The sequence below is a fragment of the Alligator mississippiensis genome, chromosome 5, assembly GCF_030867095.1.
Source record: "Alligator mississippiensis isolate rAllMis1 chromosome 5, rAllMis1, whole genome shotgun sequence".
Classification (NCBI taxonomy): domain Eukaryota; kingdom Metazoa; phylum Chordata; order Crocodylia; family Alligatoridae; genus Alligator; species Alligator mississippiensis.
This window is the reverse complement of record NC_081828.1, coordinates 213,364,432-213,385,553: the sequence shown is the minus strand read 5'-3', so window position 1 is coordinate 213,385,553 and position 21,122 is coordinate 213,364,432. Positions and strand designations below refer to the sequence as shown.

Genomic DNA, 21,122 nt, shown 5'->3' with positions numbered 1-21,122 from the left:
TTGTATCTTTTAAAATAGAATGGCAATTTACCAAAAAAAATTGCACAGCAAATGTATTACCTATAAGAGGAAGTGGAACTCCGTGATCGACTTCGTGAATGACTGTAGGATAGAGATCTTGTTCTATGTCTGGATTTAGATTCAGATTTACTTCGTGACCTACTCAGGCTCCTGGACTGGCTGTTGTCATCTCTACTTGGAGACTGTTCTTCGCTTGAGCTTTCTTGGTTTCTTGGCCTTCGATTTAGTCGTGCTGTTTTTCTAACTTCATCAAACAGAGATCCAGGCCGGATTTTATTTTTACTTTTTATTTCTATTCTTAAGCCTTGCGGTTTAGACTCAGGTGCCGAAGCAGTGCTTTTAACTTCTACAGCACTATTATTAGTAGCGGACTGTAGATTGCTTACACCTTGCAGAGGTTTCCATTTGTTATCTATCATACTGCTTTGTGTGCTTTCACCTATTTCGGTTTTCACGGCATTTTCCACAGCAATGGGCATAGTGACAGAGTTACTATCTTGTTTTCCTATTTCTCTTTTTTCTTTCATGTTGATCAATTCCCTAACGTTTCCCTGTTTGGCAGTGCTCAGTTCCGGGCTCTCAGTTTGTAAATCTTTGCTCACACTAGTATCCGAAGTCTGAGGCTTAGCATTCAGGTTGACGGGAGACAAGATGTTCACAACTACCTTCCCAGGAGAGTTACGATCTGGAGTACAAATCTCCATGTTGTCATCTGTTTGTAAGACATCTTCCGACCCATTCTGGTTACTTACTTCGGCGTTTTTAAGATTGCCGTTTGGAGCCGTCGCATTTATCTCTGGATTTGAGGTTGCAGCTGAAGTGCTCTTTTCACCGTCTTCTTTACTAAAGTAACTATGGTCCGGTGATGAGCTGCAAGCAACATTTTTACTTGCGAGGTTTTCAGCTCCACAAGACTTTTCATCCTTTTCATTTTTATCTTGGCACAGGTCACTGTTTTCACAAGTTTGTTGATTCTTTTCTGTAATGTCCTTGGCAACTTGCTTTTCCTTTTCATCCCTGGTAACTGGCTGCTCATTCGCATCCTCCTCTTCCTCCTCACCGAACTCCAGTGGCGGCTGCCAGTGAAACGCTTCCTTTTGTTTTTGAACCTTACGCTTCTTTTCTTTTTTCCCCTTTGATTTTTCTTTGGCTTTTCTGGAATGTGACTTCTTCAGAGTTTTTTTGGATGCATGCTTATGTTTTTTGGTCTTTCCTCTAATATTTGCTGAACTAGAGTGGGAACTCTCTGACTCTGAAGAGGAGGACTGCCGTTTGCTTGTCTTCCAAGTACGATCCGAATCCAGGAACCCTTCTGAAGAATTTGCTTTCGTTTTCACCCTGCTTTTGACAGGACCAACTTCCGTATCAGATCCCGAGGAAGCCTCACCTTCCTCTTTGCTAGATGAAGGCCTAGACTCATCTCGACCATTTCGAGTTTCATCTCTTTCTGAATTTGATTCGGAGTCCCACTTGCTGCCTGAATAGGATTTTCTTCTGGTCTTGGCACCACTTCTAGGCCGCTCTGAAGATCTCTCCTTGAAGGTTTTTGTTTTAGAACGGGCACTATCCCAGTCACTCTTCGCTTTTTCCTCAGCTCTGTCGGAAGTCAGATTATTCTTATCCCGTTTTGGATTCTCCCCTTCTGACTGAAAATGGCCTTCTTTTTCTTGGGCCGTCTGGACTCTACCAGAATGCTCGCTGTCTGTAGAAAAGTCTGAAGATGACCTACTCGCACTTCCTTTTCGCCCTTGAGACGACTCGTCATAGTCTTTAGAGCTTTTGTAAGGAAGAGTACTTTCAGAGCTACTTTTCTGCCTTTTCTTAAGCGATTGGAAGTTTTGTTCACTTGACTCAGATTTTCTTTTGCTTCTGCCTCGATCTTCATCACTAAGGGAGTAATATGAGGAAGACCCGCTGTAGCCTGACTGGTCACTGCGATATTTATTTATTGACTGGGATCTGCCAGTTGACCGAGATCTTGTTCTTGAACTAGATGGACTTCTCGATCTTGTATATGATCTAGAGTAGGATCTACTTCGAGAAGATCTGCTCCTTGATCTTGGCCAACTATCTGAACTTCTGTCACTACGATACTTTGAATAGCCACTTCGCTCGCTCTCTGAACTCTTGCGTTGCTTATGGTAGGAGGAAGTAGTATTAGCTTCCTTAATATTTACTAAATTGTAACTACTTTGTGCAGGCATTAAATGGGTTGTTTTAGCTTTCATTTCCTGAATTCGCTCATAAGATGGCTTCCAGGGCTTCTGTCCAGGTTTCCATCTGGAAGGTGGAGGACTGTCACTTAAGGGTATAACTGGAAGGCTTTCAGTTACAACTGGGGGTACTACAACTTTATCACTCTGTGGTATTGCTGCTCTTACAGGTTCAGTCTTGTTTGGCTTATTTTCATTTAACCGTGCTCCAGTATTCCGTGATGAACTGGGGACAGTCTTCTGGTGCCTCGAGTTAGAGCTAGATCTTGATCTGCTTCGAGACCGCGATGATTTAGATGCTGTTCTTGACCTAGAACTTCTTCGGGAATATGATCTGGATCTGGATCTGGATCTAGACCTAGACCTGGACCTGGACCTGGACCTGTAGTATGATCGGGAATCTCTGCTTGATAAAGTTGATGAACTCTGATCGTCTTTGTCAGATTTAGACCAGTCTCTTCTAGATGAGTGTCTAGAAGATGAGGAAGAACGTGACTTCCTCTCTTTATCACAAGACAACTTCGCCTTCCTGGTGGAAGAACGAGAGGATTCTACCTCCGATGAGAGTGAAGGTTTCTTTTTTTTAGTTTGTTTATGTTTCCTGAAATGTTTTTGCTTCTTGGACTTCTTTTTGTGTTTTGCCTTCTTTTTCTCTTTTCGGTGCTTTTTGTGATAGTTGGTATATCTTACAGTACTAAGATCAGAATAGCCATTATGCGACCAAGATCTTGATCTCTGGGACATGCTTCTTTCATCCCATCTGCTTGTACAAGGATCACTCAACCTTAAAAAAAAAAAAAGGTCCAAACAAAGTTAGGGTTTATTTATGTTTCTTTAGCAAACAATCTTAAAAATATATTAACAGGATGGAACAAAACAAATACAATTTTAGTCCCTGACTAATACAACTTTTCTTCTTCTTATTATTATTATTATTCAGGAACCAGATACTTAAATGCAGAACACGGAACGAGATTATTAGACCGTCAGAACATGGTATAAAGTTCGTATTACCGTTAGTAAGTTACCAGAACTTCTTGAGAGAGCTGCTTCTGAGAAACACTTATAAACTGTAAAAATACTTGAGCAATTTTTTTTTAAATGTGATTATTAAATCTTGTTCTGGCCCTAATATTAGACTTGCCGTGTTTATCTGTATTCCTTCCCAAGAGCTCCCTAGCTGTTGGTCCCACATGGTTACTGCACTGCCCCATCCACCATGTGCAGGGTCACCCCTTCCTTTTTCCCCCGCAAAGTAGATGCTCCTACTGCAGATGCTCTTACTGACTCTCCACTAGCAGTACGAGGGTGCCCCAGGGCTGTATTTCATCACTTAACACATGCACCAGCAGCTGCTTTCCAGCAGCTGATTTTTGGGGGAAAAAAGGTGTGTGGTATGCAAGTAAATATGGTCTTGTGATCCTGAACTAAGCATGCCCACAGAAGACATCCTTCCAGATGAACTACTCAATCACTGAAGCTGCAAAGAAAATGAATGTAAGCTAAGTTTGGAAAGGCTATTACAGTTCTGGCACAAGAGACTTTTGAAACTTGTAGCAAAGATCTTACTTGTCTCCTTTACTCCATTTCTCTCCGCTGGGTTCTCTGTATGTTCTTAATCTTTGCATTTCTTCTTTCCAATGAGGAGGGGTTTCACTGCTCTCATCATTGTCAGACTCAGAACAGGAGCGCGATCGAGGTGGGGTGTGGTATCGCTTGAAGAACAAACAGCAGAATTAAAATAAAGGCAGACAGTACACAACAATTATCCTGTCGCAGAAAACCAACGTGAAAATCATCCAGGAGGTCTCAATAATACAGGCAAGGAAAGAAACGCCATTCTACATTCCCTTTTTGTCCTGTCAGCATTAAAGGGGACCTGACTTTTTAACAAGTATGACATTAAAGACTCCCCCACTACCCCGAGTTGAAAATTGGGAGATGAATGGATTGATTTATATGGAACTCAGAAATAAGACATTTGGGATGAGATCTAAGAGTGAACCTAAACATAAAATACAGAGTACAAACAGAACTTGTCAGCAGGAGTCTATCCTTTGAAGCAATGTAGCAGCTGTATGAAGATTGCCTTTTTAATATACCACTGGTATATAAAGCAGGTTGGTAAGTGTTTAAGGATGTGGACCCAACAACCCTTTAAATATTATATTGAGTTCCTGTGAGAGAGTGGGGCTCTTCAACACAGGGGAAGAGGTGGGGATGGTAGTCATGGATAGAAAGTCAATATGCTGATACTGCTGCTAAGAACAGATCATTATGTAATTAATAGAAAACCCAGTTTGTTTTAGGGCTAGCAAATAATCTATAGTGTTGAAACTCGTGATGTTAAATGGAAACTGGAAATAAAATGCCCCAATAGAAAACCTCTTCCATTTAGCTTTAGTCCGTTTTACTGAAAGCTTCCCACTTTGGAGCACAGTGATCTGCACCTCAGCTAAACGACTTTTGGTGGATGCCAACAGGAAAGCACCCAAACTGCAAAATGCATCAAAGATGGTTCTGGATACAACAGCCAACACCTGTTCTGAGTTGGGTAGGACAATGGGGATACTCCTGAAAGACTCCAGAACTGGTATTTATAGGCTCTTAATTTTTCAGGAAAAATCAGGTGCACAGGTAGCTCAATCAACAGTTTATTGCTTAGATACTGAGTCAGTATTAAGAAGATAACTGGTACCAGGGTGGAAGGCACCACAACTTGGAGCACTTGGATTCACAGAGAAAAAAGCAGTGTCCGATTTCAAGCATGTGCTGTCTTGGAGCCTGGTACCAAAGCAGCAGGGAACCTGTTCAGAAGTTTGGTTCTTCTCGAGACAGAGACAAGTTGCAAGTCTGATCATGTCCCAGCCTGTTAGGCATCAGGGATAGCAATTTCCATCTTGGCTCATCCTTGGAATGTGAAATCTTCTGAACCTAGAGGATGCTGATACCAATGCGATGGTGGATGAATAGGGTCTTTGGTAGATGTGAAACAGGAGCTGGGGCTGAAACCTTGCATCACTGAGACATTAAGAGAGCAATTGACAAGAAGGTTGATGCTCACTAATAGCCTCTCTTTCACTGCCTAAATAAACTTGCAACAAACTTTTGAGGAGGAGCAGCCTCAGTATCATTGCCCTGTGCAAATGATTCCTCAGTCCCTCCATGTGCTTAGGGAAACAACAAATGGAATGTGTGTAAGATGGGGAGATGTTCAGAGTGCCTGTAAATAGATACCAGAATACTACATCAAAGACAGATCTTAAACATCACTGATTTAGCTCGAGTCACGATGCTAACATGCCTGTACTGAAAAAGGGCAATTAATGTAGAAATCTTTGCCATGTAGGTACTTACAGACCGCTTGAGCTAAATACTTCAGCTGCATAAGTCGCTTGCCTATTTTTAAAACCCCACACGAATTTGTAGTTCTTTGTTGAACACTGCTATAATTTCAACACCCACATCCAAATCAGACGTGAAGTATGGCTACAAAACACTGACCATGCATTAAAACACAATACTACGCATAATCCATAGCTCCTTTACTCACTGCACTGGCTCTGTGCACCTGAGATGAGACCTGTGCAGATTAACTGATCTTCATTTACATGCGTCATCTTGTCTATCCAAACCCATAAAAAAAACCCCAATAATAATGCGCCCAAGAACCCTGTAGCAGGTGTTTTCTGCAACCTGGGGCAAAGATAAGCAGCAGCAAGAGGTACTTTCCCCACACTAGTGAGGAGGAAAGAAGCAGCGGTGGCTGGGTCCTAGTGCTCACTCCCAGTGCTCACTCCCTGACCTGAACTGGGTCAAAGCTGACCCACAGCCTCAAAAAACTGCCAGTCACTGCTGTACATCATCTCTCTTTATAACAGCATCTTACAACACTGAGGTTTCAAAGGAGGCTGTTACAGGGAACTCCAATAACTGGAAGAGGATAGTAGCTACTGTCATCGTTTCTAGTTCAAACACTGGGGCCCAGTAGCAATTACAGCAGGGGTAGGCAATTATTTCAGCCAGAGGGCCACTTAACAAATTTTGGTGAGCTGTTGAGGGCCACATGGGTAGCCCCTGCCCCTTGGTCACCATCTTGAGAGCAGAAGTCCTGCCCCTAACTCCAGATCTTTGCTACCAGAAGTCCACCCCCTTGCCCCCCCAGAAATACTCCTTTTGGAAGGGGAGTTGCCATCTTAGAACCAGAAAAAAATATATCATACACTAACAGTCAAACACCTACTATATTTCATTTTAATTTTACAAAAAAAATGTTGTCATGATTTGTGCTAGAGTACTGTATCTAGAGGTGGTTGCATAATAATTTAAAATAAAGTCTTAGCAGTCTTGTATATTGTGTGGGGGGTGTATATGTGGGGGGTTGTGGGGGCAGGGTGTGGGTGTGCATCATTTGTGGTTTTTAAGGGAGTGTGGGGACCCCTCCTACACAGTCCCCCGATGCTGTATAGCCCCCGCCAGCAGCAACAGCAGCAGACAGGGGCGCTCAGGGTACTTGTGCCCAGCACAGGCACTGGCGCCTGGTGGCACGCGGCCCTGGCCAGCACTGCATAACGTGGCGAGGAGAGCAGCTTGGCCAGGCCGCCTCTATCGCCAGGGCTGCGCATTGTACACATACAGTTCCTGCACTCATGTGCTGGAGCCCACTGCCTTCCCCACCCCCTGCCATGTAGGTCCCATGACTCTATAGGGAAGCAGGGGCTGGGGCTCCCCTCCACTTTGGGAGCAGCCCCAGGATTTGCGCGGCAGGGAGAAGTGAAAGCAGCAGGCTCTGGAGTGCAGGGCTTCCCTCCAGTGGCGCACGAGTGCAGGACCTGCAAGTGCACAGCATAGAGCCCCAGCGATAGAGGCGGCCCGGCTGGGCTGCGCCCCTTGCCCTCAAGTGCAGTGTTGGCTGGAGCCACGCACCGCCAGGCGAAAGCATCTGTGCCAGGCACAAGCACCCCAAGCGCTCCTGCCTCCCGCTGGCACGGGCTACATGCCATGGAGAGCGAGTGTTGAGGGGTCCCCACACCCACACCCTGCCCACCTGAGCTCTGCGGTGCCGCCACTCCCCCAAGCAGAGGCTCCGTGCTGTCACCAGCCCCAGGCCACACTCCTTGCCAGTTACAGCTCTGCCCCCATTGCTTCTCTACCTGGTGTTCGGAGCAAGTGGGATGCTGGGGAAGCCAAACAGGTTCCCTGCCGGCTGCAGCAGTGGCAGCAGCAACCCTGCCAGGAAGATGCATGCTGGCTGGGCTGGGCCCTTCCACCCACACGGGAGTGAGGCGCAATAGGGTATGTTGGCTGGGTGTGCGTATATGGGTGCCTTGTTCCCACCCTTGTGGGCAGAAGGGTTGGGCAGGGTACAATTAGTTGGTGGGCATAAGGGGCCAGATGAAAGCACCTGGTGGGCCAGATCTGACCCACAGGCCTTATTTTACCCGCCCCTGAATTATGGGAATCAATCTTCCTGGCTTTATTTTATTTGTAAGTAATTTTGACAAGTGATAATAACCAAAGGGACATTTTTTCCTGAACAATCTTTTAGGCAAACTTTTTTGGGGGGGATTCAGGGGAAAAGCTTAGTTTTATAAATGCACTCTTTTACTGCAAATACAGCAATGCTTCAACCCACCAAGCAAGTACATTATGAAGTTTTAACCTTGGTTAAAACAAATCTCATGCAAACCATTTGAGTAATTTAAAATCCTGGGGGAGGTGACGGGGAGGGAAATATCAGAAGCTACATACTATTGTGCCTCTTCCTTTAATTTTTCTTCCAGATTTGGAGACTGAGGGCTTCTGGTCACTCAATACTGGTGCAACATCAAGAAGTTTCCTAAAATAATAAGAAAAACAGGCTTAATATAAAAGCCATAGAACAATACATACTTGTTCCTAACACATGAATACCTTTCTTCTATTTTTACACCATTAATATTTACCAAATGGATTAATACAATATATCAAAGCCAGTATACTTAGAAGCGGTCACCAAGAAATAACAAGAAAAATATATAGTTCTCCTACGAAAAGGTAGGTTATTACTATAGTGATTTTTGCCTAGCTAGAAAGATCAAATTTAACTTGAAAACTTAAGGGAACATTGCTGACTTGCACTTCAAAATGCTCTGCTAAAATAGTCCATCCCTTTCCTTAGGACACTGTCATTTTAAATGATCTACTAACCATGTGTCCACTGCAGGGCAGAGTGGCTAAGGCACCTTGCTGTGGATGCAGAGGCATGAGTTCACGTATTACTTCAGACTTCCACAGACAACTCCCAATTAACCCAGCAGTGAATGCGTACCAGGGCATTCAGGTTGAGGAGTTAAAGGGCACTAGACATAGCAGTTACTCATAATCATTTTTTCTGTGTGCCTCTGGCTACAGAAAACAACGCACCTCAGATCTGCAAACTTTCTAGGATTTTTTTGGTTACAAATCCACTGAATAGTTTCCCAGTATTTAAAAAGCTTAGTTTAAGGAACTACATCACTGGATTACCAGCAATGGATAATCTATTAATTCTAGTAAATTTTAGCAATGAGACAACTCAGTATTTTTTGTGAATATACTTTAAAAGGCTGAGAAGTACATGCAAAGGATTTGAAGTGCTATGACCGCGTAGTGTCTAATTTATCTGGGATTGTCCACTTACATTCATAAATGTTGCTTAGGTTTAATAAGTTAAATAGATAAATGACCAGTGTATTACTCCATGGTATTCAACCCACTATACTAAGAGAGGCCTGTAGGGAAAAACACTGGAACTCTGCATACGCAATTTCTACCACGTCTACTTTGAGATAATGTGCAAATGTCTTTTCTGGGTCCTTTAGAAGCATTTTCTTCCTATATTTAGAAAAGATTGGAGCCTTTACAAAATTCCAGTGGATTGATGCATCATATTAAATTTCTTCCAATATTAATTGGAAAGATAAACTTCTCATTTTATATTCCCACTACTCTGTAATAAAATACTGTAAACCATAAAACACACAATAGAGCGTATCTCAGGTTTTTGTGCTGAAATAAGAAGTTATTTACACTCTGGCCACGTCCAGATGAACGCAGCTGTTTGTTCCCCTGGGGACAAGTAGCTGCGAAACACCTTGTCACGGCGCACTCTGGCACATGGGAGGTTATCACGGGTGGGGTAGGGGAGGCTGAGATCAGGGCCAGTGACTGTGTTGGCCCCAGCAGCCTTGCTGGGGGCCTTCTAGGGCTGCAGCCACAGGTCTGGACTGCAGCCAGAGTGTGGCTCCAGTCGGCCAGGCTCTGGTTTTGGGCAGTGCATGCTACCACCACATGTGCTGCCTCGCCTTTTTCTGCCATGGGTTTTTTTGACCCTGGGATCTCCCAGGGTCAACCCCCCACCCTGCAAGGTAGCAGCGCAGGGCACGCTGGTATGTGTGACACACACTGCACATTTGTGCTCATCTGGACGCAGCCTTTGTATTTTAGCTGAAAGTCTGTACCACAGATGGGACTCTCCAGGATAAACAGCAGCATGTAAAGGTATTAAATTAGATTTAATCTAGAGGGATTTGACAAAGAAACCAAAGTAGAAATTCCAAAAGAAACATGACAAATATTTAAGGTAGTTGGTCTTAGAGTTAAGAAATTTCTTATCACCATGTGAGGCTCCTATGTGGACCAGTACAAAAATTAATAGAAAGAACATTTCTGAAAGCTAAGAAAAGTTAAGAGTCAAAGTAAAAAGGTTTAGTCTGTTGCTTACGGCTCGGGCTCTACATTGACAACAGGTGCGTCCCTTCTCAGCAAAAATCTATTTTCAGGCACCGGGGGGATTTCTTCAGGACGTACCACAGGTTTGTCCCTTTTCGTAGTTGCATCAACTGATCTCTCATTTGCATCGCTCTTGTCAGAATGATACCTATGAGAGGAAAAAAAACCATACAAAACAAGATTACAAGTTAAACCAAAAAAGAGGCATAGCTTAAAAAAATGAATTTGGAAAAATCATCTTAAGTGCCATAGCCAACACTAAGATGATTCAACCCCCAAGTTTTAAAATTGCACAAGGTCATTTAGTTTATGAAGTTTTTATGCTAACTGAAATAATCAAGATCCCACAGCATTATGGAAACGGGTTGTTTCTTATTCAACAGACAAGATGTTTGTTATGTTAGACCATTAATAGGAACCTACCTAATTCGCAGTTTCACGGAAACTACAAAATTGGGCACCGTCTCTGAAATCAGGCAACGTCCGTGAAATTAAAAAAACAAAACAAAAAACACCAAAAAAAAAAAAAAAGCTTACTAAAAATGAAATGTTGGCTCCCCAGGTGGGAGCCAGGGGTCCTCATGGCTGCTGTGGCACAGCCTCACAGCCTGCCAGGGAAAGGGGGGGAGCAGCCAAGATGGCACCCCCTCCTGCACTGTTGATTGGCTGAGAGGGCTGCCCATCACACAGCCCCGCCTCTGGCCATGCACCAGCGAGAGGCGGGGCCACCAGGGCCCTTCAGCCAATCAATGGTGAGGGGCGTGTTTGTTGCAAAAATCGCCTCCATGCACCTAAGTGGCCTGTAAAAATCCCTTTCGCTTGCTGCAGATTAGGTAGATCCCCAACCACTAGGTACTCAGTGAACTTGTAATGAGTTAATTTAAAATGAACAAAAATAATTTTAAAGACACTATTTTCACTAATCTAGCATCTGTAGCAGGGGTCACCAACATTTGGGGGTGGGGTGGATGGGGAAGCTGCTCTACCAGTGCTTAACTCCAAGTATGGGCTGCTTCCAAGCTGACCTGCCCTCCCTTCCCTTGGCTCCACAGGCCAAATAAGGTAGCTCTGCAGGCTGAATGTGGCCCACAGACAGTAAGTGAACAACCCTTGATCTTCAATATAGTACCTTAAATTTTCCTCCAATTTCTAAGAATTATCCAGAATTTAGATTTAATGTCATTTTACCATGTCTACGTTAGTAAGGAGTAACTGACACACAATGTCCCTGGTAGCTTTTCAGTGAGTTGACTGAGATGCTAACTAGGCCTCGTTGGAGATTCAGCCCTAGACTAAACAGGCAGCTGACACATCTGCCTCTAGCTGGTAAGTCTGTTGGGGTTGGGAGGGAGGGATTGGGGCTGGGACAAGCTGCCTAGCCTGAATGGGGGAGGTGCGGGATGCGGGTGTGGCAGCGCTGGGAGTGGGTGCTATGCTCTGCTGTCACTTACCCCTTCCGCCCGGAGCAAGCCGTGCCTGAATCATGACCCCCCCACCCCCCCGGCAAGCGGCAGCAGGGCAGAGCCCTTGCTCCCAGTGCTGCCACACCCGCATCAGCACTGGGAGCTGGGGCTCTGTGCTGTTGCCGCTTGCCAGCTGGCACAGGTGAGGGGCGCAGGCGCTGGGAGAAGGGGCTATGCCCTGCTGCCGCTTGTCCCCTTCCACCTAGAGCGAGCTGCACCTGCATCCCCCACTTTTCCCCTCCCCGCCCCCCCGCCATGCAAGCGGCAGCATGGCAAAGCCCCTACTCTGAGCACTGCTGCGCCTGCATCCTGCGACCCCCTCCCCAAGTCCCGCGCTGCCCACCCTGGCTGGGCAGCTTGTCCCAGCCCCAATCCCTCCCTCCCTCACACCCCTCCCCTTCCCCCATTCCCCAGTCCCAACAGACTTACTAGCTGGAGGCAGCTGTGTCAGCTGCTTATTTAGTCTATGGCCGAATTGCCAAATCTTTTCCAAATTGATTTGGATGCTTTGAATTGACTTGGAGCTTTTAACTGATCTCCCAATTCAATTTGAATTTGGAGATTTGGTCACCGAATTGGGCCAAATCTCCTCCAAATCGAATCAGCTACCAAAGCTTCACACAGCCCTAATACTAACATTCATTTAGTGTTTTTTTGTATACAGTGATCACTTGAAAAAATACAGATAAATCTACAGTGAATTTGTCCTTAGGTATAACCAAGAAACAAAAATACATACTCACAAAATTAAATACATTTTCATTTTTTCATGATGGACAATACTAACATTGCAATTCTCTTCAGAATTTGTAAAGTTAACAAACTAGTCACCCTCTTTGGTTTGATGACCGTTTACACCTTGGCTCTTCTTTCTTCCTCTCTTCTCTTCTTCGCTTTCTTGACTGTTTAGTTTTAGTTCTTCTCTTACGTTTTCTTCTTCTACTTCTTTCATTTTCAACTTCACTTTCAGATGATGATTCTGAAGAAGTTGATGAGCTGGACGAGGAATCTGAAGCTTCTGACTCAGAAGACACTTTCTTCTTTTTCTCCAAAACTAAAGACAATTGCATAATTCATTATTAGATTACAGACATGTTTCTCCACTGAACATAATATAGACAAAGCTACTTTATTTCACAAATAGCCACATGTCAACAGAAACAAAATAGTGACATGCTACATACCATTTGTACCGTACAAGCATTTAGATTACGGGTGACCAACCCGTGCCACACATGAGCACACTGGGGAGGGGAAAGACAGCACAGTGGCAGACAGGACAGGGAGCAGAAAACAGAGCAACAGTTTTGGTAGGGAGCACAAGGCAGGAAGTAAAGAGCACCAGACTGGTAGGAGAAGGGTTTGGAAAGGTACTCAGAGGGTGCAAGGCTAATTTGTGGCACACCTGCCCAAAAGGTTGGCTCCCACCTATTTAAAAATCATACATGTTAAGTGAATAATATAAAATGATTAATTTGAAATAATCATCTTCTAATTTGGCATGATTATGCACAAGATAAGACGAGACAAGCAGGAAGAAGCATTATAGCTGTGTATAAAGCAAGAGCTACACTCGCATTAAGGCAGCTACACTAAAAGAAATCAGTCGTCTATACTGTTGGTTCCAGGGGTAGACAGGCCATACAGAACTGTATCCCAGATTTGCCCCCTGAAAGTTGGTCACTTTGAATATATAGGCCCTCCGGTACTTATTTTTACCCTAAAATAAGGTACACTAAATTCTGAGTCCAAATTTCCATCAGACACACATACATACACACATACATTTTTTTATATCTCTATCTCTGTAGCTGGCTAGCTAGATCTCTCACTAGATAGCTAGATATGTATATATAGACATATCTAGCTCAGTAAATAGGAATCTATTATATCTACTTAAAGGCAACAAACAAAACCCCCACCTCTCTAAACCAGTTTGCCTCATTTCGCATCTTCATATGACACACACACACACACGCACCTAAAACAAGGGCTGTCAATCGGTAGTAAACCCCCACCCTCCCTGCTCCGCGTCTGGCTGCTTGTCATGCCCCCCCCCCCCCCCCCCCGGGGGTACAGTTATTTAAAAGGGGGGTAGGGGATACACTTGTTAAAAAAAGATTGAAAACCCCTGACCTAAGACAATGAATACATACCAGACACATTTATATAGACATATATTCCATGCTTTCTGCAAGTAAGGACAACTTCCAATTAATTTCAAGCAAAACCGTGTTTGCTTACCGTCTTTTGCTGATTTTGTAATGACCACTCCACAGTCAATAACTCGTACATCTGCATATGGCCTACTTGCAGTATCAGTTTTCAGATTTTCTATTTGCTCTATTACTTCAAAACCAGAAATAACCAGTCCAAAGACAACATGTACGCTGCAGAAATAAGATTCAGAAATTAAAATGATATAGGCATACTTTCTTCTCTAAACTTCCTTTAGGTTAAGAGTCATAGTTTTACAGGGAAACAATTAGCTTCACTATTTTTGGACTGTTTAAGTCAATTTTCCCCAAATAGGTTTGAATAATGCTAGGGATATCTTGAGAGCTGGGATATCATGCAATAGAGAATATGGATCTATTTTCTAGGAACGCAGGTCTGCCTTCTTCTGAAAGTCAACAGCACCCTTGCAAGACAAATGCAACTATGCACATGCTAGATAAAAATAGCAAGATAAAAATCCGCCCCCTATATATTTATGGAGTAGATCGAGGCATGGGTTTGTATTTAGAGTTCTTATTGGTGCGAAATTTCCCACCATCTCTTGTAGGAGCTATTTAAGCAGGCTCTCATATTTGCCCTCCACCCATAAGTTTTCTGCCTGGTTGGGTGAGGTCTGGAACATCTCTCACACAGGTAAGAGATGTAAGCTCAGAAGAGAAGTGGTAGGTTTCCCATTAGCCACTGAGATAGCTTGGTGAGGGTTGCCCTTGCCACTGTCAAGGCATGGGGCCACTGAGCTTCCATCCAGAGTGTTTGCAGGACTCTACATTGCCTTTATTGAGAAGTACAGGAATAGCTTGATTAAGATACTTAAGAGAACTTTAACACATTCTTGATTTCAGGTTTGATCAACTTATTTCTCAGTACAAAGCACCAATATAGGTAAACATTATCAATAGCATTTTACAGCTAGCCATCTGGAACAGAAGTAGTTATGGGGTTGGTCCAAAGTTACACAGTGAATCAGGATAATAACTGAAGAAACCCTTACTATGAGTTAACTCAAGGGTGTCAAACTCATCAAGCCCCGCAGCACACCACATAATCATAGGAAAAGCAGGGCTGGAAAGGACCTCAGGAGGTCATCCAGTTTAACCTGTTCTCAAAGCGGGACCACCCCACCACTTCAGGTGGCACATGGGTCAACTCCAAGACCAAAAGGCAACACTGTGAGCCAGATGATAGGGCTCCAAGGACCGGACCACATCTCTGACATTCCTCAGTTAACTAGAACACTGATAATGTTCCTTTCCAGGTGGAAGTTCTACAACTAATATTTGTAACAAATTTATTTGGGAACATAATGTATAGGACAGAGCACCGAACTAATTTCATTTCTTTAAAAAAAAATAAAAAAATCCAAGACTGTTGACAACTGAAAGCTAAAACATAAAAATAAATAATATGATAACATTTTATATGCATAGTTTATTGTGCAAAAACAAAAATCTGTATTTGAAAAAATGGTGATAAAATATGCCAATTATTGTTTCATGGTTCATTATATTGCTTTCCCCCAAAAAGTGCTTCCTCCTGGCTTTTGTTTGCCTTTAAAATTGAGTTGTTTCATATACAGTGTTTGTATATTAATTATGTATTTTAGAATGATTGTTGCTACACACGTTTTAAAAAGATTCTTACCTATCAAGATGAGGAGCAGGCTTTGTTGTTCTGTGTGACAAACATCAACATGGATAAGATGGTAAAAATCAGGGATTCAGATGAAGAGGTAGAAAGGAGAATGGCACAATAAAATAAAAAAGGTGAAGGCAAAAGACAAAAAAAAAGGTGGAAAAAATCCAGTTAAATATTTGAAAACAAAAAGTTTAAAAGTTCTAGATTACAAGCATATTAAAGTATAGGGACACTTATACACTACATTTTCACATGTAAAAGTCCTACCAAAAACTGATTAAATGCATGCAATATTTATATGCACTAAATACTTTTCATGTACAGTGTTTGTATATACTGAAACCAACACCTTGACCTGAAATATATTTTTACTGATAAATACTATGCAGTTTGGCAATAAGAAGCTAGTGGGCAAACTAACAATAATTTAAGTACTGCTGAAACTGTTACATTCTAAAACTATTATTTTTAAGTCAGCTTGATAAAGAACAGTAAGTACTATTTCCTCATTCTTCTTCTATTTGCTGGCTGCATAAATCAATTTAAAGCATTATATTCAAGTCAGGACTACAATACTTAAGATCTTATTAAATTTGCACGCTGCCTTCACCAGTGCAGGGCTATGCCAGCTAGAGTACGAACCGTATAGTAATACATACAAATATTACCCATCATTAACATATCACAGATTCACTCATTTATTCAAGTTAGAAACTACTGGGTGTGGAAATGCCAAACCAAAAGTCAGTGCTCTACCTTCTGTATATCTACCAGTTATTAAGGTCTGTCAAATTTCTGACATCCCATGAGGAAAAAAAAACGTAAAAGAAATAAATCTTAACAAAAATGAAATCAATCATAATATAGCTAGGAATCAGAGTATCTCTTTAAATCCTTCACCAATGAAGAAAGAAAATTTCCAGGTTAAAAACACTTTATTATGACACTGTATTAGCAGCTACCTTCATTCAGTTCTAAGAAAGGCTATATTAAAGTTGCAAAGGAGAACTGCACTATTTCATAACAAATTCATGGAGGGATGGCATGTTAAAAAAAATTATATTGCACATGAGAAAAATCAAGAGCTGGACACTTTGACTTTCTATTCTTAAAGCTGTGTGTGAAATCCCCAGGTCCTGTTTTTCCTTTTTAACCTCTATGAATGGATTCTCTTCCAATCAGGGGCCTAGAGTGGAAGTTGCATTTGAGTTTTCATTAAAGCAGACTCAGTACCAAACCGACAGTGACAGTGTATATGTAAGTGGTTCTACCAGACTCTGTCTACACTATCACTGTAAAGCTACTTTTCACTGCCTAATGCAAAACTAGACTGGCATACACAATTCCATCCAATAAAAATCAAGTGATGTTGCACCACTGAAATACACCTGCCAAAAGACTGAACTGCCACCCTTGAACATTCATGGTGTACCTTTATTCAGGTCCAAATCCCAATGTATACCTCACCCACCCTAAACAAACAGAAAAGTTCTAGTATAAAACACCAAATGAGAGACATTAAGTTTCTATCACCACAGTGGCAGGTGTCCCTTCTGGTCTTCCACAAAAGTAAGCTGACTTTACTTCTGTAATATACTGTATTAACACAAAGAAGCAATTTCTTATGGCCATTGCAATTTTATAAGCAAAAGAAAAATGCATTAACAATCTGCTCCCAAGCAAACAGTTTATTTTAAGCAGGTTTAAATATAAATGTTCCGAAATACTGAAAATTAAGAAAGTGATTAAGTGAAACCAGCACTGAAATGTACATGCCTTAGCTTTTAGAATTAGGAAAACACCCAAGTTTAAGACACTAAATACACTGTACTAGTGAATCTTGGACAAAGGAAGTGAGCTATGCGGTCCCCAAAAATCAGCAAAGATCTCAGATGCATACTTATGTGCTTTGCTGAACCATGACTCAAGTCTTGGTTAAGGAGGAAAGGGAGAGTCATTTGGTAAAAGCCCACCCAGGTTTCTCTCATTTCCTTGACAATACATTACTAAATTCTTAAACTCTCTTCACTTTCTTGGTCACGCAATGAAAACATAAGAATAAAAGCTTAGTCAAAGGGGAAACTTTTAAGTGCATAAACTACAAAATAAAAGAACCAATTCACGGACTTCAAAAGGAGAGTCTGGTGCCCAACTGCTGAGCATGCCTTTGAAAAACTTCCTAGAAAGCTTATTTAAAATTAATGGAAATGTAATAAATTAAACTGAATGTCTGTTAATACCACTTCAAGATTACTTAAATTGCCAACGTACACACATCCCTCTTCATTCTTGCCCAGTCGCTTTTCAAAGCAGTAACTAGATTTTGTCCTACTGAATTTTTACTTAAGTTACCTAAAAAATACTCCATCCAAACTTGAAAATAGAAAACTCTCCCCAACAAGCTTTTTGCTTTTATATGTAGAATAATATATTTGTTAAATATCTTGGTTTGGATAAGTTTAAACCCCCCCCCTCAAATACCATCATAAGGGGCAGTATCATTTAAATTAACATTTACAAGAAAGAGATTGTAAAGTCACTGAAGGTTACTGGTAAATTAGTTAAAAATCCTGCCACATAGTATCTTCTGATAGACAGTCATATTTTTTCTCCTAGAAGGACCTCAGTCCTAACATGGGGTTCAATGTACATAACAATATGATCAGAAAGAGACAAGAAAGAGATAAAAACAGAGAGAAAAGAAAAAGGACACAGCCTTAGAGGAATGAGACATTACCTTTGGAGCGCACGATGTAACACTGTTTCTGTAAATTTTACACAAAAATGGCAGAAATAAATTGTAATACATTTCCAGACAAAACTGAGTCTATGTTTTATTAAAATACAAATTTAAAATTATCAAGTTGTATGCAAAACAAGGACGCTTTAAAAAAAATAGAGGGCTCTAAATTTTCTTTAGAACATAAGTCTTTGGAAAAAATTTTGGGCAAGTTTTCTTTTTAAAAACTAAAGAAATGTCCTGCTTATGAAATGAATAGTAGAAAAGAAACTATTATGGAAAGAGTCTACTCTACAGCCTCAGTCCAGAAAAGCACTTGAACACAAGTATAACTTTAAGCAAATGAGAACTTGATTCCAATGCGACTATGACATGCATGTGATTACGCTGGTGTTAAAGTGCTCTACTGAATCAGTCATAATGCTATACAAGATGCCATTCCATTACTGAAAACTGTTGATTTCCTACCGAAACACGTTAGAAAAGTGTAAATCCACATTGTCACAGGTTCCTACAAATGGCTAACACCTCTCGTGTTAACAAGTTTCCTTTAAAATGGTGAAAGCCACCATCATTAAAAGCAAGTCATAGCCTATGATTTTACTAACAGTGCAAGGAGGAAATCAACACTGAAGGTGCAAATAGAGGTATTTTTACCAAATAATTATACATTTTCATTCTAACAAACTGCAAGAATGCTGCAGTTTGGTATAACACAAGAATTTGTGAGGAAAAAAAAAGAAAGTCTAGGAATAGTTAAGTATCTGCTGAAATAATGTGAAAGTGAGTTTTTTTAATGCCATCTTTATACACCTAGATCATGATTCTCTAAATTTTATGTATGTGCTTTACTCGTGTGAACAGTCACAAGGGAATGGAATTATTCATGCGCTAAAGCTAAGTACATGTGTAAGTATTTGCAAGACTGGGATCACAGATACTGAAGTATTACACCACCTTTGATTTATTCAGCAGTTTAAATCTATACAAGTAAGATTGATAGAAAAAGCTTACTTCAGGGTTAAAGAGCTGGTTATTTGACTTCAGTGAGAATTGCTGAACCTTCCTCTTCACAGACTTACAGAAGGCTTAGAAATGAAGTGCTTCTAGCTTGTCACCAATTATACAGAAGTCACTTGCATAAACAATGAAAGAGCAAATCTCTGAACATTAATTGCTTGTATATTAAAACAGGTTGGCATATTTTAATTTAGTTAGGAAGCACAGTGCTAAGCTTTAGAAATGTTACTGCATGAAACAAAAAAAGAACCCTTCAAATCATTTTTTGGCAGTGGCAGCACATAGTCACAGCATCCCAGTTGAAAAACCACTGGACCAAATCCATGGGGCTACCCACAAAAGCAACAGTAAGGGTATGGATGGAAATCTTGTCAGAATGAGGACTCTGCACATTTAATAGCATTTTGTGTAAAGCTATCTTCCATATTTTGTTGTTGGCTTTTTGCTTCCTCTCTCATACTGTTCTTGTACATAGTATCACAGCACAAGGCAGTACTGGATAGATGCAGGTAAGCAAGCTCTGAAAATACCTCTGTTGAGAAACCGGGTAATTAGCATAGGCAGAGCATCATGTTACTGTGGCTATGATGCTTCCAGTACCCAAGTTAACTCCAGTTATCTCTATACAAGACTGCATTCATGCTGCGCTTGGGCAGACTCCAATGCACGATCTCCCACGGGCTCTGCAAGAGCTTACTTGCCAGTCATGGCAGCAGCACAGCCAAAACTGCCCACGCACTGGGGAGTAATGAGAAGGGAGGGTAAACCTAAGATTACTTAGCATGTTCTCCGATCCTCCCGCAAAACCACCCTGCGTCTGAACAGGGATTGAAAAAAATTTTTAAAGTTAAAAATTCAGACGACCCTCTATTTAAAAAGGTGCTCTCCCAGAATATACACTTATTTGAAAGTAGTTAATATAAAACTGAAGTTGATGGAAGTCCATTGTGAGAAAAAAAATATTCAAGGAAAAAAAAAAAATTACACCGTTTCTCTATGGGTTGTTCCAGCGTGTCAGCTAAACCTAGAAGGCTGCCGATTCCAACAGTAGTATAATTACAGCAGGGTGATCGGGGGTAGGGTGGGTCCATGAAAAATATTAGCTGTCATTACAGCTATACAACCATGGGCACCCAGCTGTTTTGTTAAAGCCCTGGATTCCAATATAGTATTTTTGCCATTTCAAATAATATAAAGCAGTCTGTCATGCCTTTGAATCAGTCCTGCCCATTTTTGACTTTTTTGACATTCAAGTTTCACTTTGAACATCTATCTAATTAAACAATAATGCATTTCTCTGTCACGCTGCTGAAGAGAATTACTACTAGAATTAGTACACTTACCGGTTGGTTATTTGACAAATGAAATCCTGTCTTCGACTAAATAGATCTTTCACTCCAAAACATTCCCTCCATTTAATAATTATTAGTTAAATGGCAGAAAGCATCAATAAACCTTTTGCATCACTTGTGACATGTGCTGTTTTATTTTTGTGACCATGTTAGTTCTACAAGAGTGGTTTTTAGCCTGTTTGTTCTTTTTTGAAACTCTCCTTCTTAAAAAGTTTTCTAAGCTATCTTTCCCACCAGTAATTTCCATATCCATTTCTCTAAAAGTTCTTTCAGTCGCACTCATGCAGACAGACATTCCTGCTCACTGAACTAAAACTGGTTTGAAATCAGTAAAGTTGATGCTAATTCTAAAATTCCAGCATAAACAATATTTGTAGCCCAATCAGACACTGAAAAGTCTGAAGTTATTCCAAATGGTACCAATGCCTGATAGAAGACAAAAGAAAGACCGTCAAAGCAACAGTTAAGTCTGGGCCAAGCATGGAATATAATCTTTAAAAGTGCACACTCCTTTACCACCATTTCAACCTCAATTAGGCAAATGCTTATATAAATACCTAACTAAAGCACTATACATGTTTTGTAAGGTAAGCACGTGTATAGGTGCTTGTCAAACTGCAACATCAGTTTGCATGAAGAAATATCAAACTCTTGACCCCAGCAAAATAAAACTACAGGCATTTATAGA

At 41.4% G+C, this 21,122-nt stretch overlaps 1 protein-coding gene across 4 annotated transcripts in view; it reads right to left on the bottom strand.

The window, feature by feature from the left end:
* The window catches only part of NKTR (natural killer cell triggering receptor), a 47,123-nt gene that overhangs the window by 6,011 nt on the left and 19,990 nt on the right, over positions 1–21,122 (bottom strand). For all 4 annotated transcript variants that reach the window (XM_059729234.1, XM_019499533.2, XM_014608993.3 and 1 more), the window contains 7 exons: positions 15,329–15,358; positions 13,694–13,839; positions 12,281–12,503; positions 9,979–10,134; positions 7,986–8,073; positions 3,804–3,949; positions 61–3,018 (listed from right to left, as the gene is read on the bottom strand). In XM_059729234.1, coding sequence (XP_059585217.1) covers positions 61–3,018; positions 3,804–3,949; positions 7,986–8,073; positions 9,979–10,134; positions 12,281–12,503; positions 13,694–13,839; positions 15,329–15,358 — 3,747 coding nt within the window. The remainder of the gene's footprint in view (positions 1–60; positions 3,019–3,803; positions 3,950–7,985; positions 8,074–9,978; positions 10,135–12,280; positions 12,504–13,693; positions 13,840–15,328; positions 15,359–21,122) is intronic.